Source organism: Cupressus sempervirens, chromosome 3, assembly GCF_028749045.1.
Source record: "Cupressus sempervirens isolate cs-2001-9-10 chromosome 3, ASM2874904v1, whole genome shotgun sequence".
In the NCBI taxonomy this organism is placed as follows: domain Eukaryota; kingdom Viridiplantae; phylum Streptophyta; class Pinopsida; order Cupressales; family Cupressaceae; genus Cupressus; species Cupressus sempervirens.
The window spans coordinates 270,119,721-270,140,760 of NC_143120.1; the positions used below are offsets into that span (position 1 = coordinate 270,119,721).

At 34.7% G+C, this 21,040-nt stretch overlaps 1 protein-coding gene across 1 annotated transcript; it reads right to left on the reverse strand.

The window, feature by feature from the left end:
* Window positions 1-8,828: 8,828 nt before the first annotated feature.
* LOC149565952 (uncharacterized) lies at window positions 8,829-10,473 on the reverse strand. Its single transcript, XM_089819425.1, has one exon. It carries the CDS (start codon window positions 10,280-10,282, stop codon window positions 9,086-9,088), a length of 1,197 nt encoding a protein of 398 aa, XP_089675551.1. The 5' UTR covers window positions 10,283-10,473; the 3' UTR covers window positions 8,829-9,085.
* Between the last annotated feature and the right edge of the window lie 10,567 nt (window positions 10,474-21,040).

Below are 21,040 nucleotides of genomic sequence, written 5' to 3' on the forward strand. Positions count from 1 at the left end.
CTACATGGTGGTAATTCTCTTTGAAGTATCCCCCCGCTCAAAAAGCTTCAATGGATTCCCTTCATCTCCATTATCCCCCATCCATATCCTACATCTGTCGATCCTACCCCAGCTTATGCATCAGTATCTCTTTGAATCACTCCTCACGCTTAGCTTTAGGGATCCACAATCCTAGTCTTAGGGATCCACCAATCAAATCAATCCACCAAGCCTCATCTTTCGAGATCCACAATCCTAGTCCTAGGGACCTCCGAAACCCATCTTCCGCCAATCTAACTCTTTGAAATCCTGTTGCATCAGCTTTATCATTCTATCATCCATCTCCCTACCATGGATTCCTTTTTATAACGCTTCGCTCCTCCATCTCCCCCCCCCAATCCTGGAAAGTCTTAAGCTTGCTTTACTATTGTGCCTCTGATTTCCCTTTATCATTCTCCCATAGTGAGAGTTTGAGCTAATTCAACCCCTTCTCTTCGCCAACCTACGTCTCAGCTCGTCTCAATTTCTTGTACTTTTCAAGAAGTCGTCGAGCCTCATTTCTCTCCCCGCCACCTTCTTGAGGGGGCATCATCTAAGTCTAGTCTCTCCTCTTCTTATCCGAGACTGGGGCAACCTTGTTGCTAAAACATCTTCCTCATATCATCTTCATTCAAACTTCTTTGAAATAGTGTTGTCTCAACACTATGTCAAAGAGGGGCAAAATGTAGACACCTAAATTTGATTACACTGCTTTGATAATCTAATTTAGCCATCTCTAAAGCCATCATTAATTAAATTCTTATTTAATTAATCCTTTGCCATCCCTAGTTGATTAATTTAATTAATCATCTATAGTCCTAATTGATAAATCAAATAATATATTATTTATCAATTAAATCCTTTTCCCCTATCTAATTCCAAAAATCCCCATTTATTAAATAAATCTATTTGATAAATGAAATCCTCAAATTCAGAAACCCCTAACCTATCTCTAATCCTCCATTTAGCCTAATCCACCCCATCCACCCATACTAACCAAGCTTAGCCACTAACTCACCCACCCTCATTAATGCCATCCACTTGCACATCTCTAACATCCCTAATCTAATCCTAAACCCAAGCCTAATCCACCCCCTAATGTTGTCACATTCCTTAAACAAGTTTAAGACTTTCCTAATCCAAACCAAAGTCTCCCCTCAAAAAGCCCAACCACTAAGTCATGAGTGCTCTTACAAAACATAAAAGACTCTTACAAGCCCACTCATGACTCTTACACCCATCTTCCACACTCTTCCCTCTTCCACACTCATTCCTCTTACATCCCTCTTACATACTCAACCCCACTCATCATGCCTTTAACCAACCCTTTACCCTACCCTCTCACACTCATCCTCCTTGTGACAAGTGTCACCTTCCCATTGGTGCTAAACAAGCACAATCCATGTGCTCCCCTTTGAGTGCATCTTAGCCCTCCTTAAGCCTTCATCCATCCTTGCATCTAAGCCCTCCATCCCTCTACCCCTTAGCCTATAAATTGAATCCCATCCCAAGCCATTTCATCAACAATCTTTGAGCTAAAGTTACCATGCTATTTTGAGAACCAAAGCCATCAATCTTACCCTTATAATGCCAAATTGAGAGCCCACAAAGCTACCAATTTTCCATTACCCATCTCCATTGAAGCAGCTTTTGAGCATCTTGAGCATACATCCACAGCAAAAGGACACATCTACAGAATCAAGAAAGCATGGAGTGTTTTCTCTTGTGAGGTTTGCACTTCTTGTTTGTTTTCTTTGTCTAAGCATATATGTGAATTTAGTTTTTGGTTTGTGAATGTTTACTTTATTTGTTAATGTTCTTTGCATACTAATTCTTGTTCTACAATAGGAACCAATAGAAAAGTTAGAAGTAATTGTAGAAATGATAATTACTAGCATTTACACCTAAAAGAGGTGTAATGTTTTAGCCGATGACAAAATATATTTAGTGTTACATTATTTTAGCAAAAATATAAAGTTAGACAATAAGTAGGGATGTGCATTTGTTTATTTTTTTTTTCCCCTCTCTCTAAGTAAGAGATATCTTGAACAATGGGTGAATCCAATTACATGGTGTAGCATTTAATTTCAATTTTTACTCTTCATTTTATTGCAAAGATTCGTCAACTGATCTTCTTGTTTTTCTTAGAATCGTGTTTATGCTATTTTGTATTTTTGATAATTTGTCAAAGGAGAATATCGGTTGAATGCAAAGGTTAGAAAAAGAGGATTCTAACTTGAAACCTTCTAATTTTGTCCTAGACATAGCAACTATGAGTGAGAATGTCTAATGGAAAAATTCCAATTAAACTTCATCGTGAGACAATAAAAAATTGGGCACAGTCGTGAAGTTCCATAAAGTCCTTATGTTTCTTGCACGTAAATATACTATTTCCCCCTCACTTGAACCACCATCTCTTAGAAATCCAATCAAGTTCATGCTTGTGTTGCTTTTTGATTGACATATTTTCAGAGCCCATTCATATAGGTATACAAAGTTAAATAGTATATATATGTGGAGAGACAAATGTATTATTACTTTTATTTTACATTTATTTTTCATTTACATCTTTTAAGTTTTAATATTTAATGTTGTAAATTTTCATTGCAATCCAATTCCCGAGAATCTATTGTGAGCACGTTTTAACTTGAAGGGTGTTTTAGAAAAGGGGATTTACTAATAATCTAAACATCTTCAAAGAGTGTCCATATTTTTCATTGTAACAATTATACGTTGGCCTCCACAAAGTAGGGTCTGCTTCTCCAATTGTTCATTAATGGTGCCATTTTGTATTGTCCTTCTGATGCTTGTTACAACACTTATCACAATTGCACAATTTAGCAACTACAATATTTCTCTGTTATGTAACTTGACCAAATTATTAGTAGAAAATAGTGCATTGATTTGTCAAATTCTTCTTTTCATTTAATGTCATCTAAGTGATTGCACACATCATTAAGACTTGGTCAAGATTCTCGAATATTCTTTTGCAACTATCAAAATTGTTCTTGTTCTCCAATTTCATATTTATATTGATATGTAGCCTTTAAGGTGACTACTACTCTAAATTGTTTCCATAATGTTCTTACGATTGATTGTGATGAGTAAATAGGCTTGTCCAGATGGTAATTGTGTTGAATCACCAACAAGGATTATGGACATCCCCCAAGTACACATGTTGATTGTGAGGAAATGTTTGTAATCATCGGCCCTATGGAATGTAGTCAATACTTGACCTTGCAATAATTTTAAGGATTTTTTTGACTTTACATTATATATACCTCTCTTAATATAATTAACTAAAAACTAAAAAATTTAAGATTATTATATTTTAATTATTTCAATTATAACACATATAAAACGTAATAGGTAATATAGAATTAGATATCGGTTATGTAGCTATTTGCAAAATTGGTAATAGACGTTTTAATTTAAAAGAATTATGAGAACAAATAAAAAAATATCATTATAATAATTAATAATAATATAATATTTTAAACATATTGAATATAATAATCTCGATAAACCCGAGCAGGAAAGTGAGCTACAGTAAGAAATTAAAACTCTGGTGATTCTGCGAAGGAGGGATCCAATGGCGATGACAACGACCCAAGCAATTCTCCTCTCCCACCATTGGTCATCCCATTGTTCTTGGACTCATGCTTTCGCTAGGCAGAGTTGTTGCTTGGTTGTATCGATCTCTTTTGTGTGCTTCTGGAAGGGTGTGCTTCTTCTTCATGCCGCCTCTATTTCGTGGGTGGTCTCTTGTCACACGACGATTCCTATACCGGATATATTTTGTAATATTAATGTTAATTTTTAAATTAGCTAATACAATTCATATTCTTAAGTACTTTTGATTATTAAAACTACATGGATGTATAAATGCTTGTATAATTATATTAAAGTTTATCATTACCTTTTCATATATTTATTTTAATAATTTGAATTATCAAAATCGATAAATTTTAAATATTATTAACAAATAAAAAAATAATCTAGTATTTACTTTCTATATTTAAAAAACTAATAAAGCTCAAAGTTTTTTTATGAATAATTTTTTTTTATTAATTATAATATTATAGTTACATATTCACAAAAAGGTTTGGGGATATAAATATCACCCCACGAGAGTTCACACGGCCCAAGGGTGGAAAGCTAATAAACTATTCATCGAAAAAAAAGATAAATTGCCCTCAAGCGATTAAAATAGTGCCAGTCGAGGAAGGAGGATCATGATGATCATTAGAGCTCCATACATCAGTCGGGTTGGTGGGTGGCTTAGGAGGAGCCCATTCGTCATCAACAACAACTTCTTTCTCTTTATCTTCTCCAACTTCTACTATGGGAGGCGAGATTTCCAAATCCAAGCGAGGGAATGACCACTTCAGATCTTTGTTGGAGGAGGGCCAACTGGAAACAATAGGGGCAGAAGGAGGAGAAACCAAGGACCAACCAGAACCCCATCGCTGAGAAACTGAGTGGCAAGGTCGACTGTCAAAACCACCACTAGGAGAGCGAGGTTAGGAGCTTGAGAAAATGGCATTTGGGAGTGGTGAGAAGAGGATCTGTGACCCTATCGGTGGCCACGAGGCGAAGTGTGGTCCACGGAAGCAAAATTTGGTGACACTCAGACAACTGTGCATGGTGTGTTACCCTAATGTTTAAGCAACTCTTGAAGGTGGGCCACCTCCAACGCAACCTTGTCAGTTTGTACTTGAATCTGCATCATGACATTGTTACATATACAAGCCTTAGTGTATGCAGAAACATTATCCAAGACAATTTGTTGATTGGATAACCTAAAGAAATGTAATTCTTGAGGAGAATCTTCCAAGCTTCATTGCTAGTGAGACTATGAATGACCCATTTGGCACACAAGACAATGCCCTACTTCTAGGTTGATAGGAGACCAATACCTCTAAACACTTTGGGGAGACAACAGTACTCTCAGGCCACTCTATGAAAGCCATGATGCTCTGAGTCCATCACCCAAAGAAAATCCCTCAGGAGACACTCCAATTTTAGATAGCAATCTTTAGAGGGATCCCAACAAGAAGAATAATAAACATGAGTAGTCACTAAAAAACTTTCAAACAAATTTGGAATTTACTAGTCAAGGAAAGAGGCTTAATAATCCAGTATTAAAGATTCTTCTCAATTTTGGCAAGGACGACATTCCAAAGCTCAATAGGGGAAGCTTGGAAAGCAAATGAAATACTGAAAAAGTGTAAGACCTTACCATGTTGAACCACTTCCACTTGTAGTGGCCAAGCCAAGTAGGATCTGAAAGAAAGGATTGCCTATAACAAAGTGTTTTCTGCCACTGAATAGTCAAACCTAAAGCCAAGCAGAAAGTGTCCAAACACTATAGGGCATTGGCAATATTTTCCTCATCCTCAATGAGAGTGAGGAAGGAGTCATTGAAAAAGTGCCCATTGACTAGTTGGGTGGAATAATTAGGAAAGGAAATGCCACAAACCAGACTAGAAGATATGGCATTGGCAAGAAAATACCCAAAACCTTTAGCAACAAGCAAATAGAGTGCTAGAGCCAGAGGAAAACCCTGGTGAATGAATCTGAACAACCCAAAAGCTAGGGATCAACTACCATTGATGATGATGCAAGTAGAAGCATCCCCAAATTTTTTTTGAACCAATTGAAGGAAAACAAGACCAAACCCAAGGGCTTGAAGTATAGAAAGAACGAAAGGCCATTCAATGCGATCATAAACTTTGGAAAAATCAATTTTGAGGAAGAGAGCTTATTGCTTAGATTGTTGAGCCTACTCCATACGCTCCCAAACACAAATAATATTATCTATAATATATCTATATTTGATGAAGCCAATTTTCTCTGAGTGCACAATCAAAGGCAGGAGATGGAAAATTTTGAGGGCCACCGACTTGGCAATGATTTTATATGAGACATTCAATAGAGTGATAGGTCTCTAGTTGCAAATATCTTCAGGGTCTTTGATCTTAGGTATGAATCAAAAATATACATTTGATTCAACATCTATAACCCTCTGAAGTCCCCGCATCACTATTCTATAGAAAATTCAATGGGAAAGTGATATGATAAAGTGACATCAGATAGACATAAAACTAGCAAGGATTTCTCTATCCCCCCAAAAAATGTATTAGGATGATATCATGGCATGATCAAGGTGTTTAAATTCTTTGTAAGACCCAATCATGAAATTACTCCAAGTATGCCAAACTACATGTGGGACATAGTTGTCGATATTGGGGTCATAAAGTCCCAATATATTACACATGTAAAACCAAACCTCATGCTCGCCAGCTGTCCAATGGACTGGTGAAATTCTCTCCTTATCAAAGGCCACCTCAACCATATTAAAATCATCACACATAAACCAAATGGTTGTGGGAAAAAATGATCCATTGCCAAAGCTAAACTCTTTTCACCACATCATTAGAGTAATAAATATTTATAATATCAAAATGGGGATTGGCTATATTCATTAAAATCCACACAAACCTATGCATGTGGCCCTCACCATGATCAATTATTATATTCTACCAACATGGGAACAATAAGATAACCACTCCTCCTCTACCATCTTAATGCAATGAAGAAAGAACTAAACTATTAGCACAAATAATATGACATGTTGTTGTAAGCATGTCACAAGAAGAAAACCAACTATCATAATTTCCTTAAGAAAAAGAACACTATAATGAGAAACTTATGCTGAACACTTGGAATAAAATATTTGCAAGAAAGGTTAGTAAGACCATGCACATTCTAGAAAAGAAAATGAATTAATTAAATCTATCATTCATCATGGCTTTGTTCTCAAGTGAGGGGAAAATATTGTATAAGAAATTGGTTCCTAAATTGAAAATGGGATACAAATCTCATGGGAAAACTTATTTCTTACTTGGCCTTGCATCTTCTATTTCATCATCATGCTGAGATGGGCAATGAGATTGATGATTTAAGGAGTTTGCATTGTCCAATAAAGTTGACTAAGGAACCCTAGTTTCCATGGTAGAGATATGTGAAATAGTGGATCCCTTAATGACAGATGAAACTTTCCCCATGAAAATTGGGTTTGAAATAGTCATAGAACCCTTAGGTGACACTAGAACTTGGTGGAAAAGCTCTAGATGGAGAAGGTTGGTGTATCTAAGAAACTATAGGTTGCTTACCCTTTTTGACCACAATAGTCTAGCTAACATCTTCTTCTAAAGGCACTGGTCCTTGTAAAACAAGTGGTTCCTTAAGAGGAGACCTAGGTTTGTTAACGACCAAAGGGAAATCCTTAATTTTTTGATCTACAAAATGACAATAGAAACATGTATTGGGAAAATTTAGATACATGACACATGTGAAACATTTCCCACCAATCTGAATGTCACTGGTTTTCTTAAGAACCTGAGCTAGGTCTACTTCAACACAAACATTTTATGGACAAGCATGGAAAAAATCTTAAGGCTCCATACAAACCACCTAACCTAAGATCTGGTGATATTTTGCAAGAAAGGTCAACAAGGAAAAGGAACACTAGGTAATTCAACCTAGACTAGGACATTGAGTTTCTTATAATCAAAGACTAATTTATCTCTTGACCAAGGCTAGAAATCAGGGAGTGAAATACAAAAAAACCAAGGGCCATGTTTGAGAACACCCTCAACATATCAAGGGTTCCCCAAATAGAATCAAGTCAAACCCCATAAGGGAGCCAAGATTTGGGAACCCATCCCCAGAATACTCTTTCTCAGAACAAATTCTACCAAAAAGGTACAACCAATCAAAGTAAATATTTCAAGCCATTTAGAGGCTTTGTTAGAGCCTTACAAAAGAAAAACAATATTAGGGGCAATAGAGGACTTACCTCGTGAAACACCTTGGGAACAAATTTGCAAGGTCTTTTTCTCAATAGAGCCATGAATATCTAGAGCCCATGCTTCAACACCGACATCGACTACTGGGCTAAGTTTGGTCCCAACCATATAATATTGCTTAATTTCTCACAATATATGTGGAATGATTTGATTGGCAAGAAAAAATAGTATGGAAATCCCAAGAGAGGACCTATTTGATTGCACTAACACATAAAGTTACACAACACACTAAACCTAAAACTCTACTTCATTCACTCTATCAAATTTTTAGTGATCGATGTGGTCCTTTTTGTTCACAATTCCTTTTAAGTTTGGACAATGTAACAAAACAAATCATAAAGTTTTCTTTGTGGTATATGCTACCAAAGTAGTCTTATGATAATGTTCTCCTTGGTATATGCTAAGAAGAACAGTGGACCAATCATTAATTCTTTAACAATTTTTTTCCTAGTTTTTTGAAAATTTGGGCTATAGTTTTAATTCGTGTATCACTTGATTTTGTCAAAAATATAGAAAACTTAAATTTTTTTGCAACCTCTATTTTGTTAGAGGGAGGTTTTATCCAATTGTTTAGTTTATTCTGTTGAGCAGTATTAGCAAATGTTTCACTATTTTCTTAAAAGTTGGTGATTTCAATCAAAATAATGTAAAAGACAACACAACATGTATATTTATTTCTTTTAATTTAAAGATGTCTCATTTTCTGTTTAATAAATGCATAGTTTTCAATTAAATACTTTTTAGAACATTTTCTATTCAACATTCTAATATACATTTCATTAAAATTCAACATTGTGTATCCAATATTCTGATATACATGTAATTGAAACTCAACATTGTCTAACCAAAAGTACCATTCAGCATTTTCCCATTTCTAGTTGTGCCAACATCTTGTGCATCATCTTAAACTGTTTTATGATCAAATGTACATACCAATTAAATAAAAATCCTATTTTTATTTTTTTCAATCCCTGCATTAAAACCAGACCATTCTACACAATGAACGACCATATCAAACAATGGGATCGGAGACTCGAAGACAATGATTTCAGCTACGCTAAGAATAATTCATTAAACAAAATAAGTCTCCCTAAAGAGCTCACAATCAGTTTCGAACAAAGTACAGAAACAAATTGATCGCCCAAAGTTATTGAAAAGAATTTTAGAGAAACTCAAAAATACCCTGCAACTGCCTAGGACCAATGCAGATCTGCATCTGACCAAAGCAGGGATCCATACAATTCGTTCTCTTCTCTGTACTCGTCGAAGAAATCAAACTCATTCTCCTGCCCCATGAATTGCATCCCATCTGAACCTCCGTCAAACATCAATAAATCTTTATCACTGCCATAGCTAAGCGGCTTTTCTGCCAAATTAGACGGACCTGCTGGTGCTAAATCATCAGCATCTTGGGCTAAACAATCCAAGCTTTTGCCATTGCTTGTGGGAATTTCCTCATTGAGAGGAACAACAACAGCAGAGGATGTGTGTGACGGAAGAAGAGGCTTATGACCTTCCTGAAAGAGGGCAACATGGCGAAACAGCTTGTCCTTGGTAGAAAAAGTGGTATTGCAGGAACATCGATAGGAAGAATGGCCACACTTGTTTCCATGGGTTTTGAGATCAGTCACAAAAGAAAACTCCTTACCACAGTTGTTGCATGTATACATCTTAGCGCAGTGACTTCTTCTGTAATGGTTCTTCAGGCACACAATCGATTTCAGGGGCTTGAAATTCGGATGCCCCCTGTTTCGCCTGCAATCTTCAATCGGGCATGAAAAGTGCGATTTTGTTGGCTTGGGCCTGTTCGATTTGAGCGCCTCTTGAGTTTTATACTGGTTCCCATGTGATCGCATATGAATTCGCACATTCCCATCTCGCCTGAAGCCTTTCCCGCAGATCTTGCAGAAATGGACATGCTCTGCCAGAATATCATCTTCGTCCATCTCTATAACTTCCACTTTCTCTTCTTCTTCCTCTTCCTTTGGTTCCTTCTCTTGAATATCAAAGATTTGGGGATTCTGTTGACTGTTCAAGATTTGACATTGTGACAGAATTGAAACAGATGTGGAAATTACCTCGCGGAGAACCGAATTAAGGGACGATTTCGCCTCTTGTTGCTGCGGCCCATCTTGCCCTGAGGAGCACATGGATTGAATTCTGAAGAATTGCTCCAGATGTTGGGCTTTCTGGCCAAGGCAAGAAAGCTTAGACGTCAGCGCAAACAGATCTGTTGTTTCCGCCTGATTTCTTTCCTCTTCCAACTTGGATTTATCTTCGTGATTTTCGAGATTTAGCATGGGCTGTGAAGAGTATCGATTGCAGGAGTACGGGGCTTCATCATACTTACTACCGGATTGAAAATCCGGCTTAATGGTTGGAACTGGCATGGCTTCGATTATCCTGCAAAATCAGATCTGTTCCAGAAGGGTGCATGATGCTTGTTTATGCTTGACTTAATGCTCCACTCGGTCAATTTCGCCGTTTGCCTTTTCCATTTGGAGAGGAAACCTACCGGAAGGTTCCCAAGCTACAAAAATGCTCGTATTCTTAAGAGCGGAAAGTAAGTTTCAGTAGTGTATTGTGTATATACTATGGAAATTCATCAAGGTGCTTGGGCGGCTGACCAAAGTGGACGAATATTTTCGCATGTGTTTCAAACTCAAGGTATTTCTACTGAGAGTGATGGCTATCCAGCTTTTGAGATACATTGAGGGTCATTAGAATGCACAGTTCTGTATTGTATTTGATCATTTTATTGTTTACGCTAGGTATAGAGCCATGTATTCTGATAGTCCCAAACTTATGGTATGGATGTCTTTATTGAATCTTATATGTAAATTTTTATGTTTTTTAAGCATTAAATTTTCACTCGTGAGTCATCATTCAATAGAATATAAGAATAGGGGACTTTATATATTGAATAGATATTTCTTCTACTAAGTTATATTAATTAATTAAGTTAGATTACATATGACTTTTGAAAGTATTGATGATTTAAATATGTATGATTTGAAGCATGTAAAGGATATATAAGACTTGGAATATGCAAGGGACATCTCAGTTTTCTTTAAATATGAGAAGAATATTATATTATATGGCTTATCCATATTTAATTATACCTTATATTTGTCATTTATAAATATGAAAAGCTAACATATATATATATACACATTCTCTAAAAAATTACAGTTGTTTTTTATAATATAATTAAAATGATTTAGGTAATTTTATTATGTTAAAGTAATATCTGAAAAAAATTGGGAAAAAATAATATTTCAAAATGATTTATGATTGGACCACATTTAACTAAAAGTCTCAGTCGCAACTGGCATCGCCATTCATTTAATACTAGCTTATATATATATATATATATATATATATATATATATATATATATATATATATATATATATATATATATATATATATATATATAAGCCGAGAGTTATCCTTCTCGAGGCGCCTATTTTCATAAATTACCTCAGTGCAATAGGTGCCTCGAGAAGGATAACTCTCAGTTTTTTATATATATATAAAAATATAAATATTTGCATCCTATTTTGATTTCAATATTTGGTTGACTACTTTTTTATTTGTTTTCAAGTATTATCCATATTTTTACACAATTTACAAGTTTTTATTATAATATTTTCTTAATTTCCAGCTCTCTACATTTTGTGTCTATTCCCATTCAATATATAAAGGATAAGTATTAGATATAAATTTTGTGTCGCTTTAGCTACTTGTCAAATTTTTCAAAATTGCTGAAAAGTTTACAACAATGGATGCTTTCATTGTAGAAGCCTCTCGACTTAATTAAAAAAATGGAGCAGTTGATTGGTTGGTAGTGCCTGCCGCCTAAAGGCAGGGACTTTACAATTTAATCATGCTTCGGAGATAGTGAAAATGGGAAATCAATCCCATAAAAGTATGCTTTTGAATTAGATGTCATTTTTACATTGAAATTTTGGGCCTTCTCATTGGCTCGTATCCATTTTGTGACTAGTTTTTTTTTTTTTCTTTGGGCAAAAATGTAAAGAAACCCATTATCGGCCATAGAAGCATGGCATCATGCAAGGTAGGAGACGTGATTTATAGGTGGATTCTTAATGGCATTATGCATGAACACCTAGGGTCCGTTTGGCAACGAGAATTAGAGTGGAATAGGTGTTGAAAAATTCTTAAAATTTTCAATTCTTCATTTAGGTGCATCCACTAGGAATTAGGAATAGGAATAACTACGCCAAGTTTGCCCCAAAAATGAGCAATTGCTATTCCACCCAAATAGGTGGAATTGGAATATAGATTCCTATTCCAAGTTTTCTTTTTCACAAAAATATCTCGTCAGGGCCACAAAATTTATGCACTCAAGTTTTCTCGCTCATCCCATGAACTCCATTGCTTTCCAGAGGGGTCATGGGTTTTTTCTCTCTTGACCTGAGCCAACTCCATTATTTTGCAGAGTGTTTGTGGGTTTAGCTCTCTTCATCTAGAGGTGCCCTTCTTTGTATCATATGTTATGTAGTAGGTATGGAAAAACCCTTGTTCAATTTCTCGTTGTTTTGTATGATTTGGGGATTTTGTAACATTTTTTGATTTGGGGACATCATCCTGCACCTTTTGTATGTGTTATAGAGGTGTAAGTTTAAGCCATCTAGGTGGTGACGAATTCAACCCTTGATACCTTGCAAGAGCATTCTTCTTTTGTTAGATATACTAGGGAATGAATTTTCCATTCATCAAAACCTTCTTTGTGTTCTTTACTTTTCTTATTTGAATGATTCAATAGGGTTAAGATTATTTGTAGTAGAGAACATAATATTTTTTCCCAAATTGGGCTTTGATGATTGTGTGGGTTTTTGGTTTTGGTTGTGGTTGTGGTGTTGCTGAAGGGGATGGTTTTGCTCATCGGTCTGAGATCTCTTCACTATGGCACAATGGTAGAGACTTTTCTTGGCTTGTAGCCATATTGTTTTGTCTTACTTGATAGGTAGTGCACCCATATTGTTTTATCTTACTTGATAGGTAGCTCGTGAGCCACAACTTTTTTGTCTTGAATTCTTCTACCATTTGGTGCATTCTTAGAGTTTATGGACATTATTTGATAGTTAAGTGGAGGTTGGTTCGATCATGGTAGATCTTGTGGGTGGTGCATGTAGTGTGCCTTGCTCAAGCAAGTTGTTGGGGCATTTCTTACATATTCTGTTGGTCTCTGGTATGACCTTGGAGTTTGGTCGTTCTTTGGTGTACTATGTCCCCTATGTAGAGTTCTAATGATTATCTAATGAGCTAGGGAATAAGACACATAGGATTGAGTTAAGTAGTTTGAGGGAGTGTTATGTAGTCTATATTGTAATTCTTTCAAGGAGACATCCACCATCTCATTGGTTTCTTTTAGATCCCTTCAGTTCCATCTTCTCTTCAATGCACAACTTAACTTACGTCCTCTTTCCACACAAAAAATCTCAGAGATATACTGATAGTTATGATAACTACCCATGAGTTGAGCCTCCTTTTAAAGCTACAATTGAGCTTAGATAGAGAATTCCATGAAGTGATTGAGATGGGAAATGGTAGTGCACAAAAGCATGTGCTTGAGCACTATATTTTATTGAACTAAAAATTTCCTTATTGATAAAGCTCACCAGCTAATGGCACCATGAGGTGAAAAGATTTGAAGTGTAGCCCTCAAAGGTCCACCGTGGGGACTCTATGTGAAAATGAGGTAACATGGACTCTTTTGAGTTGCTAGGGTCTAAGTGAGGTCAATTTCCATTGCTTGTTTAATTTGCTAACCATGACCCTCCTAGTGTGTAATTTCCCTAATTTGTATCTTCCTTCTATAGTTTCCATTCTGAATTGATCAATCCTTAGCCCATGTCACTTCCACGAGGCATGAAATACTGAACAGTGAGTTATTTAATTTCCATTTCCTCTTATTACTATCTATAAATATAATATTGTACAAAATGACTAATATATGGTTGTGTAAAATTAGTAGAACCATGTTTGTTAAATGTTGCGATTCTATACAGAGGAAGAAGTGTTTTGATGCTTTCACTTAGTTTTATTGTTTAAAATTTTTATGTCAAACAATAACTCCAATGTGTGATTATAGATCATTTGATGGATCCTGCTACTGATATAGAAGTTCAAGGCAATATTGTTAGGAAGATCAACCTCTTGTGTGTACTTGTTATTTTACTTGTCACCCAAGAAGTATTCATAGAAGCTTCTTTTGAAGATGCTAGAACACACAAGCACTAGTGAAGAAGGGTTGCATGCCCTTTCTATAAATGTATTATATATTCCAATGACATGGATTTCCATGATAAGATACACATCAGTAGAGTCACTTTCTTCAAACTCACCAATATTCTAAGGGAGAAAGGGAGCATTAAAGATATGATAAACATGAAGTAGGAAGAAAATTAGTCATGTTCCTCCATACCCTTGGACACAATCTAAGAAACCCTAAAATTGGCCATAACTTTGGCCACTCAAGAGAGACAGTGAGTCGCTACTTCCACAAGGTCTTGAAGGCTATCATATCATTCCATAGCAATTAATTTTCCCCTATTCTCCATCCACTCCTCTAGAAATTGTTGGGAAGGACCATTTTGATTCATACTTTAAGGTAAATCTCCTACTGACATCTATTTTGTTACTTGAGTCTTAAGTATATTGCTACATAATTGAGAATAATATTTCTTACACTAGAATTATATTGGTGCAATTTATGGAACCCATATACCAATTACCATTGATGTGGAAAACCAAGAAAAATATCACAATAGAAAAGACAAGCTATCACAAAATGTAATGGGTGTCTATTTGTATGACTACAAGTTTCAATATGTTCTTGCTAGTTGGGAAGAGGGTATGTGCAAGATCATGGTGTGCCAAAAAGTGGAGATCTAAAAAATAAGTAGTTCTAAAATACCTCAAACCATTTCAAAATTTATTCCAACTTTTTTCCCACCCATCTTGATATCAAACCAAAAAATTAACACCTTTATTAGGCCTAGTATATCTTTGGACACTAACCCTACATGGTCAACTTTAATAATGTCTCGAAAACATGTTTTTTGCCTATTCTTGTGTATTTTTTTTATTTCAAACATGTATCTGACAACTTATTTTTCACCCAAATTTGATGAAATGAAAAGGGTTTCATAAGAATGTTCATAGATTTCCATAAAAGTATTTTCTATCAACTTACGATTTTAGTAAGTAATTATCACTTATTTGCTAATGAAGTTATGTATAAAGTTTTGATTGACACACTAATTGAGAAACTACTACAACTTTCAAGCGAGACAACATTTTTGAAATCCAAAAGATGCATCGCATTCTATGCTTCTTCTACTATAAGGAAAAGAAAAGAAAAATTAAGTTTTGCAGAGTTTTGAATTAGTTAAGGTGGTCAGACACGAGAGTTTTTTTAATTCCAAAAATGGTATACTAGAAAATTCATAATTAATTATTTATTTAGCATAAAAATACTCAAAAATATGTATCACATTTGGGCATGAGTCTACTCATATATCTAGAATTTTATTAAAAATATCATCATTTGAAATTGATTAAAGTGGTCAGACACATTTCTACTTATTTTTTTCCTAAATTTTTTGTACTATTTATTAAAATTCAAATTTTTGACCAATCAATTTTTATTTTTTTCAGATAAGGTCTAGTAGTTTAGAAACTCAATTCAATTTCCTAGAGATTCTTTTCTTTCAACTTTTTGATAGAAAGTTCATAACAAGTTAAAAATTGCACATCAAGTTGACATAACCCTAATTTTTTGATTTTTTATTGCCACTTAAGGACATAGTTTGGTTGACCATGATCTTGCACATACCCAAGGGTCAACTATAGATAGTCGTGTTCTTGCTTCAACTCTATCAAGAGCAGATCCACTACTAGTTCCCACTAGTATATTAAATCTTATTTTTAGTGATTCTATAGTCATTATATTAAATCCTAGTTTTTATGCTATTTCCAATCTATAACTTCTTTTTCATTTGTATAGAAAAATTTTATTTAGTCGATGCTAGCTATCCAAATGTTCCTAGATTTATTGCACTTATTAGTGTACGTGGTACCACCTAAAAGAGATTTCTAGAGCAAACCCAATCAACAATTCACATGAGTTATTTAACCACTAACACTCCTCACTTAGGAATGTGATTGAGCACACATTTGGTATTTCAAAGCAACATTTTCCTATCTTGAGGCATCCGACATCCTATAATATCATGACTCAAACAAACATTGTGTTAGCATATTGCATACTACACAATTTCATTACGATAGAGGATGGTGTTCCACCTAATGTGGAAATTGAAGAGGACAATTATTGCGATGACATAAATGTGCCAAATCTTGACACTTATGGGATGACTCAATTAGATAGAGATGATTGGGGAAATTTTTGAGATGAAATAGCATGAAGGATGTGGGAGGACTATAGATCTCGACATTAGTTGTTATTTTTACTCGCATAGACACTTCAATTTTGAACATCTACAATACTCTGAATATGAGTTAAATTTGATTCAAATATGATGATACATTGTATTGTTTTAATGTTGACTACATGATTGACTTTTGACTATAAATAGACTTGCACTATTTAATGTTATTCCTATTTCTTGTATCTTCTTGAGATTCTCATTCTTTGCTTCTTTCTATTAATGCAACTAGGCTTTCATACTCTTCAACTAGGCATGAAAGAGACATTAATCTAGAATCTTTGGTTGTCTTTATAAAATCTGGGCCCTTTATTCCCAACTTCTAGCTAAACACCCCTGAATGAGTACAAATGGGCTATCATTATTATTTGAAGCTCCACCAATTCTCATATGCCTAACAACATGTTTGATATGTATAACTCTTTCAGATATTTCTCTAATAGAAATGTACAATTATCACTTTTTTTTATTAATCTCATGCTCCCACTGAGTTTTGAATGAGCCATCATGTAGTTTCTCAAGGAGGTGGATAGAGTGGATCAAAAATAAACATGAATGTAATGATAAACATTCAAATCAATAAGCAAAACACAAAGATGTCAAGTTGTGCTACAACACTTCATACTCATTAACATAACTAATTTAATCTATTACAAATCCATAGAATGCTACAGCATTCCATCCACTCATGATCCACAATGAGAAACCCAAAATGGGCTCTACTGATCCACCATGATTAGATAAACATCTGATGCTAAAATCCTTACATAATGCCTCTATTTATAGAGGTTTGAGAACTCTCTAGAATATCAAACACATGTATTGCATGACATATAATATTAATATATATCAATTAATATATGCAACTACTAGTAGTTGAAGATTGATTCTGAAATGACCTTGGGCGGCTGTATGCGGCTATTTGTCTGTGGCTATGGACGGCTCTGCAGCTGTGGATGGTGGTAGAAATTAATACTCCCAACACTCCCCCTTAATTTCTTCCACTAATGCTACTGCATTTATATTGTTTTTCCTCATTATAATTACTTTGGGTTTTACGGCTTACCCCTAACCAATGCAATTCTGAAGTGGTTTCATGCTCACCACAAACTCTACAAACATTACACAAATGGTTTCAAGATCACCATAAACTTTGCACTCCAATGGTTTACAAACTAAGCATTCATTGGTTTTACTAACCATGAATCATCACTACAGGAAAACTATCATCACTCTGGGCCTTTCTCTTTTGTACCTGCACCAAACTAATTATTGAGTCCATATAAAAAGAAATCCATCTACCGAGATACATGGGTGCCCAACCACTGTACTCACCAGTTCTATAGGAATCCTTTTCACATACATGGTTCAACAATACATTTAGTCAAACTCTAGGGTGTCGGGTGCAACCGATAATGCACCCATTACAATAGATTATAAACAAGCAATTCTCATTCAATCTCCATCACTTGATTGGGGGTTATCAATTCAAAAATCTACTATTACATGACCACATTTGATATGACAAAGCCTTAAAAATTTTCTCATCCAGATTCCAACACTTTTAAACTCCAAATTAGTACACATAGAGACCTTTTATTCAACATGTTACACCTAAGATAACTAACTTAACTTTAACAACTAATGCATAACAGTTGACACACATATTTCAAACACAAACATAATAAAAATTTCCATGATCAATATCTTCCATGTCATGTGTATGCATTCTTTGACACTCCCGCTTGCACAAAGATGCTCCACATGTTTCTAACGCACACTTCAACTTTGGCTTTCTTCTTTTCATAGCTTCTTTGTTTCTCATAACAAGCTCTTGACTTGTTCTTCTCTTTATTCTTGCAGAAGATAACTTCAAATGCCATTGCTTGTTGGGCTACGTTGCCACAACACTCTTCACCAATTTTAAACTTCTTGAGCTCTCCATGATCTCTAGGATCATATTCCATTAGCTTTGATACCACTTGAAGGAGGTGGATAGAGTGGATCAAAAATAAACATGAATGCAATGATAAACATTCAAATCAATAAGCAAAACACAAAGATGTCAAGTTGTGCTAAAGCACTTCATACTCATTAACATAACTAAAATCTATTACAAATCCATAGAATGCTACAACATTCCATCCACTCATGATCCACAATGAGAAACCCAAAATGGGCTCTACTGATCCACCATGATCAGATAAACGTCTAATGCTAAAATCCTTACATAATGCCTCTATTTATAGAGGTCTGAGAACTCTCTAGAATATCAAACACATGTATTGCATGACATATAATATTAATATATATCAATTAATATATGCAACTACTAGTAGTTGAAGACTGATTCTGAAATGACCTTGGGCGGCTGTTTTTCTGTGGCTATGGACGGCTCTGCGGCTGTGGATGGTGGGAGAAATTAATATTTCCAACAGTTTCTATCTTTATACACAAAAAAATTTAGTTGTACTTATCAAATAATTTCATATCAACACTTTGAGAAGGCTATAATCTTCTATTTGCATTCGGTCTAAGAATATATTGATGAATTGGTTCCAAATGTGTTTGTTAGGTTTTCAAGTAATGGAATATTTTGTACCATATTCTCTGAGTTCTATAGAAACCATTTCCATGTTTGAATAAGTCAATCAATCTCTTTATAAGCTTCACCTCTATGATATGAATCCTTACATTCAAAGAGTCATATGCAAGAACCTATGAGACTTGAATCATATGCTAAATCAACTTTAGAAATTATGAGTAATGTCATCTCCATGTTGGAAATCTTGGTTCTATTTTCTAGGCTTTTTAATATAAATTGAAATCACTGTAGTTGAAAACAAAAATCTATTATATTTTTCAATGAAATTTAATATATCATAAATTAATATTATTTTCTCCATAGTTATTAATAACAATGTGCATTGTACAAAAGTACAAATTTTGTTTCCTCTTTCCATCTATTTTATTATTAGCCTAGCTAGGAAATAGTCAAAATATTGCCCTATTCATGCGTGAACATGTCATAATTGAATTTAGTCCGATAGTGGGCTTATTGTGCTTCTGAGTAGCTCTTTCATTCATTGTAAAATTTGTGTTTAGAGCATTGGTTAAATATTTTTTGTACATTGTTTAAGACACTCCCTATCTAACTGAATAACAAAAATAGAGTGAAACAACAAACATAGGATTATTGAACAAGCAAGTTAAACTGTATAAACTAGGAATTGGATATCCATAAAGAACAAAATAAATACCATACATGTATGGCTGAAATCTTGAGATCTTGTTTCTCTTTTTGAATTGCAACATTTTTGTTAGCAAGATTATATCAGTTAAGAGTAACCAACCACAATCCAATGGTACTATTATTTATGTCTTTACATTTATTTTTGATGTATTTCTTGAAAGTCTTGTTCTAGTCTACTTTTATATTTGTGTTAATATTTTTTACAACACTACTCACTATTTATTGGAAGTTTTGTAGCAATATAAAAATTGCTTATCTCAAAGGTAAAAATGTCTTTCACAAGTCTATTGAAAAACATACATGAGGACATTTATATGCCCCCCATGCTACCCTTGTTGCTACCCCCTTTTCTACCCTTTTTGTTAGTTCATTTAGAAGTCTAAAAGTGATATGGACTAGAGAGATGGAGAAAAAACTCATAGATTTTCCCATTAAGGAAGTTCAATTGGGAAGAAAAGGTGAAGGAGGTTTTCAGAAAGAAGCAGGGACTAGCATAGAGAAGAGATTCAATGAAGAGCCAAAGTTGAATCTTGGAAAATAAAACTTAAAAAATAAGTTGAAAATGTGGAAAGTGGGGTATAGAGTATTGAAAGAGTTGTGAAATACAAGTGAATTTTCTTGGAACAAGATAACTCACTGCATGGATGCCGAGGACAATGTATGGGACAAACTTTTGAAGGTAAAGTAATCTTTAAAGTGTTTTTCAATTCTAATGTTAGGAAAATATCTAATTTTTAAATTATGCCAATGGGTAGAGAAAGGAATTTAGGAATGCAAAAGTGTACAAGAGGCATTCATTCAACTATTTTAATGGTCTAGCAATCATTGTGGGGAATGACATGGCAGAAGGAAACATGACTAGAACTACACAAGATAATAAAGATGGTAACCTTTTTGTTGAGGCTGTTGATTTGGATGATGATGAGGATTTTACTATACCTATGAATATTGTTGCTAATCTAGATGAAGATTTCCTTCAATCACATCAATCTACTGCATCCACTAGAAATACTCCTTCTGCACCATCGAGAAGGAGGCCAAAGAGGAGGAAGGAAAGCATGGCCTCTTACTTGGATGTAATAGGTGAAAGAATCCATATGATATATAAGGGAATCATTAAGCCTTGCACTATCAAGGTTCATAAAGAGGATACTAAGAGAGATACTGCAAATGTTTTATCTGCCCTGAAAGCCTTCCTTGGACTTCAACAGGAGACTTTGAGTGTGGCATGTGAAAATTTTATGTATGAACCTACAAGAGATATTTGGTTCTTAGATATGGATGCAGAGGCGAGGGAAGATTATGTTAGATATAAGTTTGGAGCATTATAAATGTGTTGGATTATGCTAGAGAGCCATTTTAAACCTTGTTAGATTTCAGTTCTCAATGAGTCCATAATATTATTATTAGTTGTT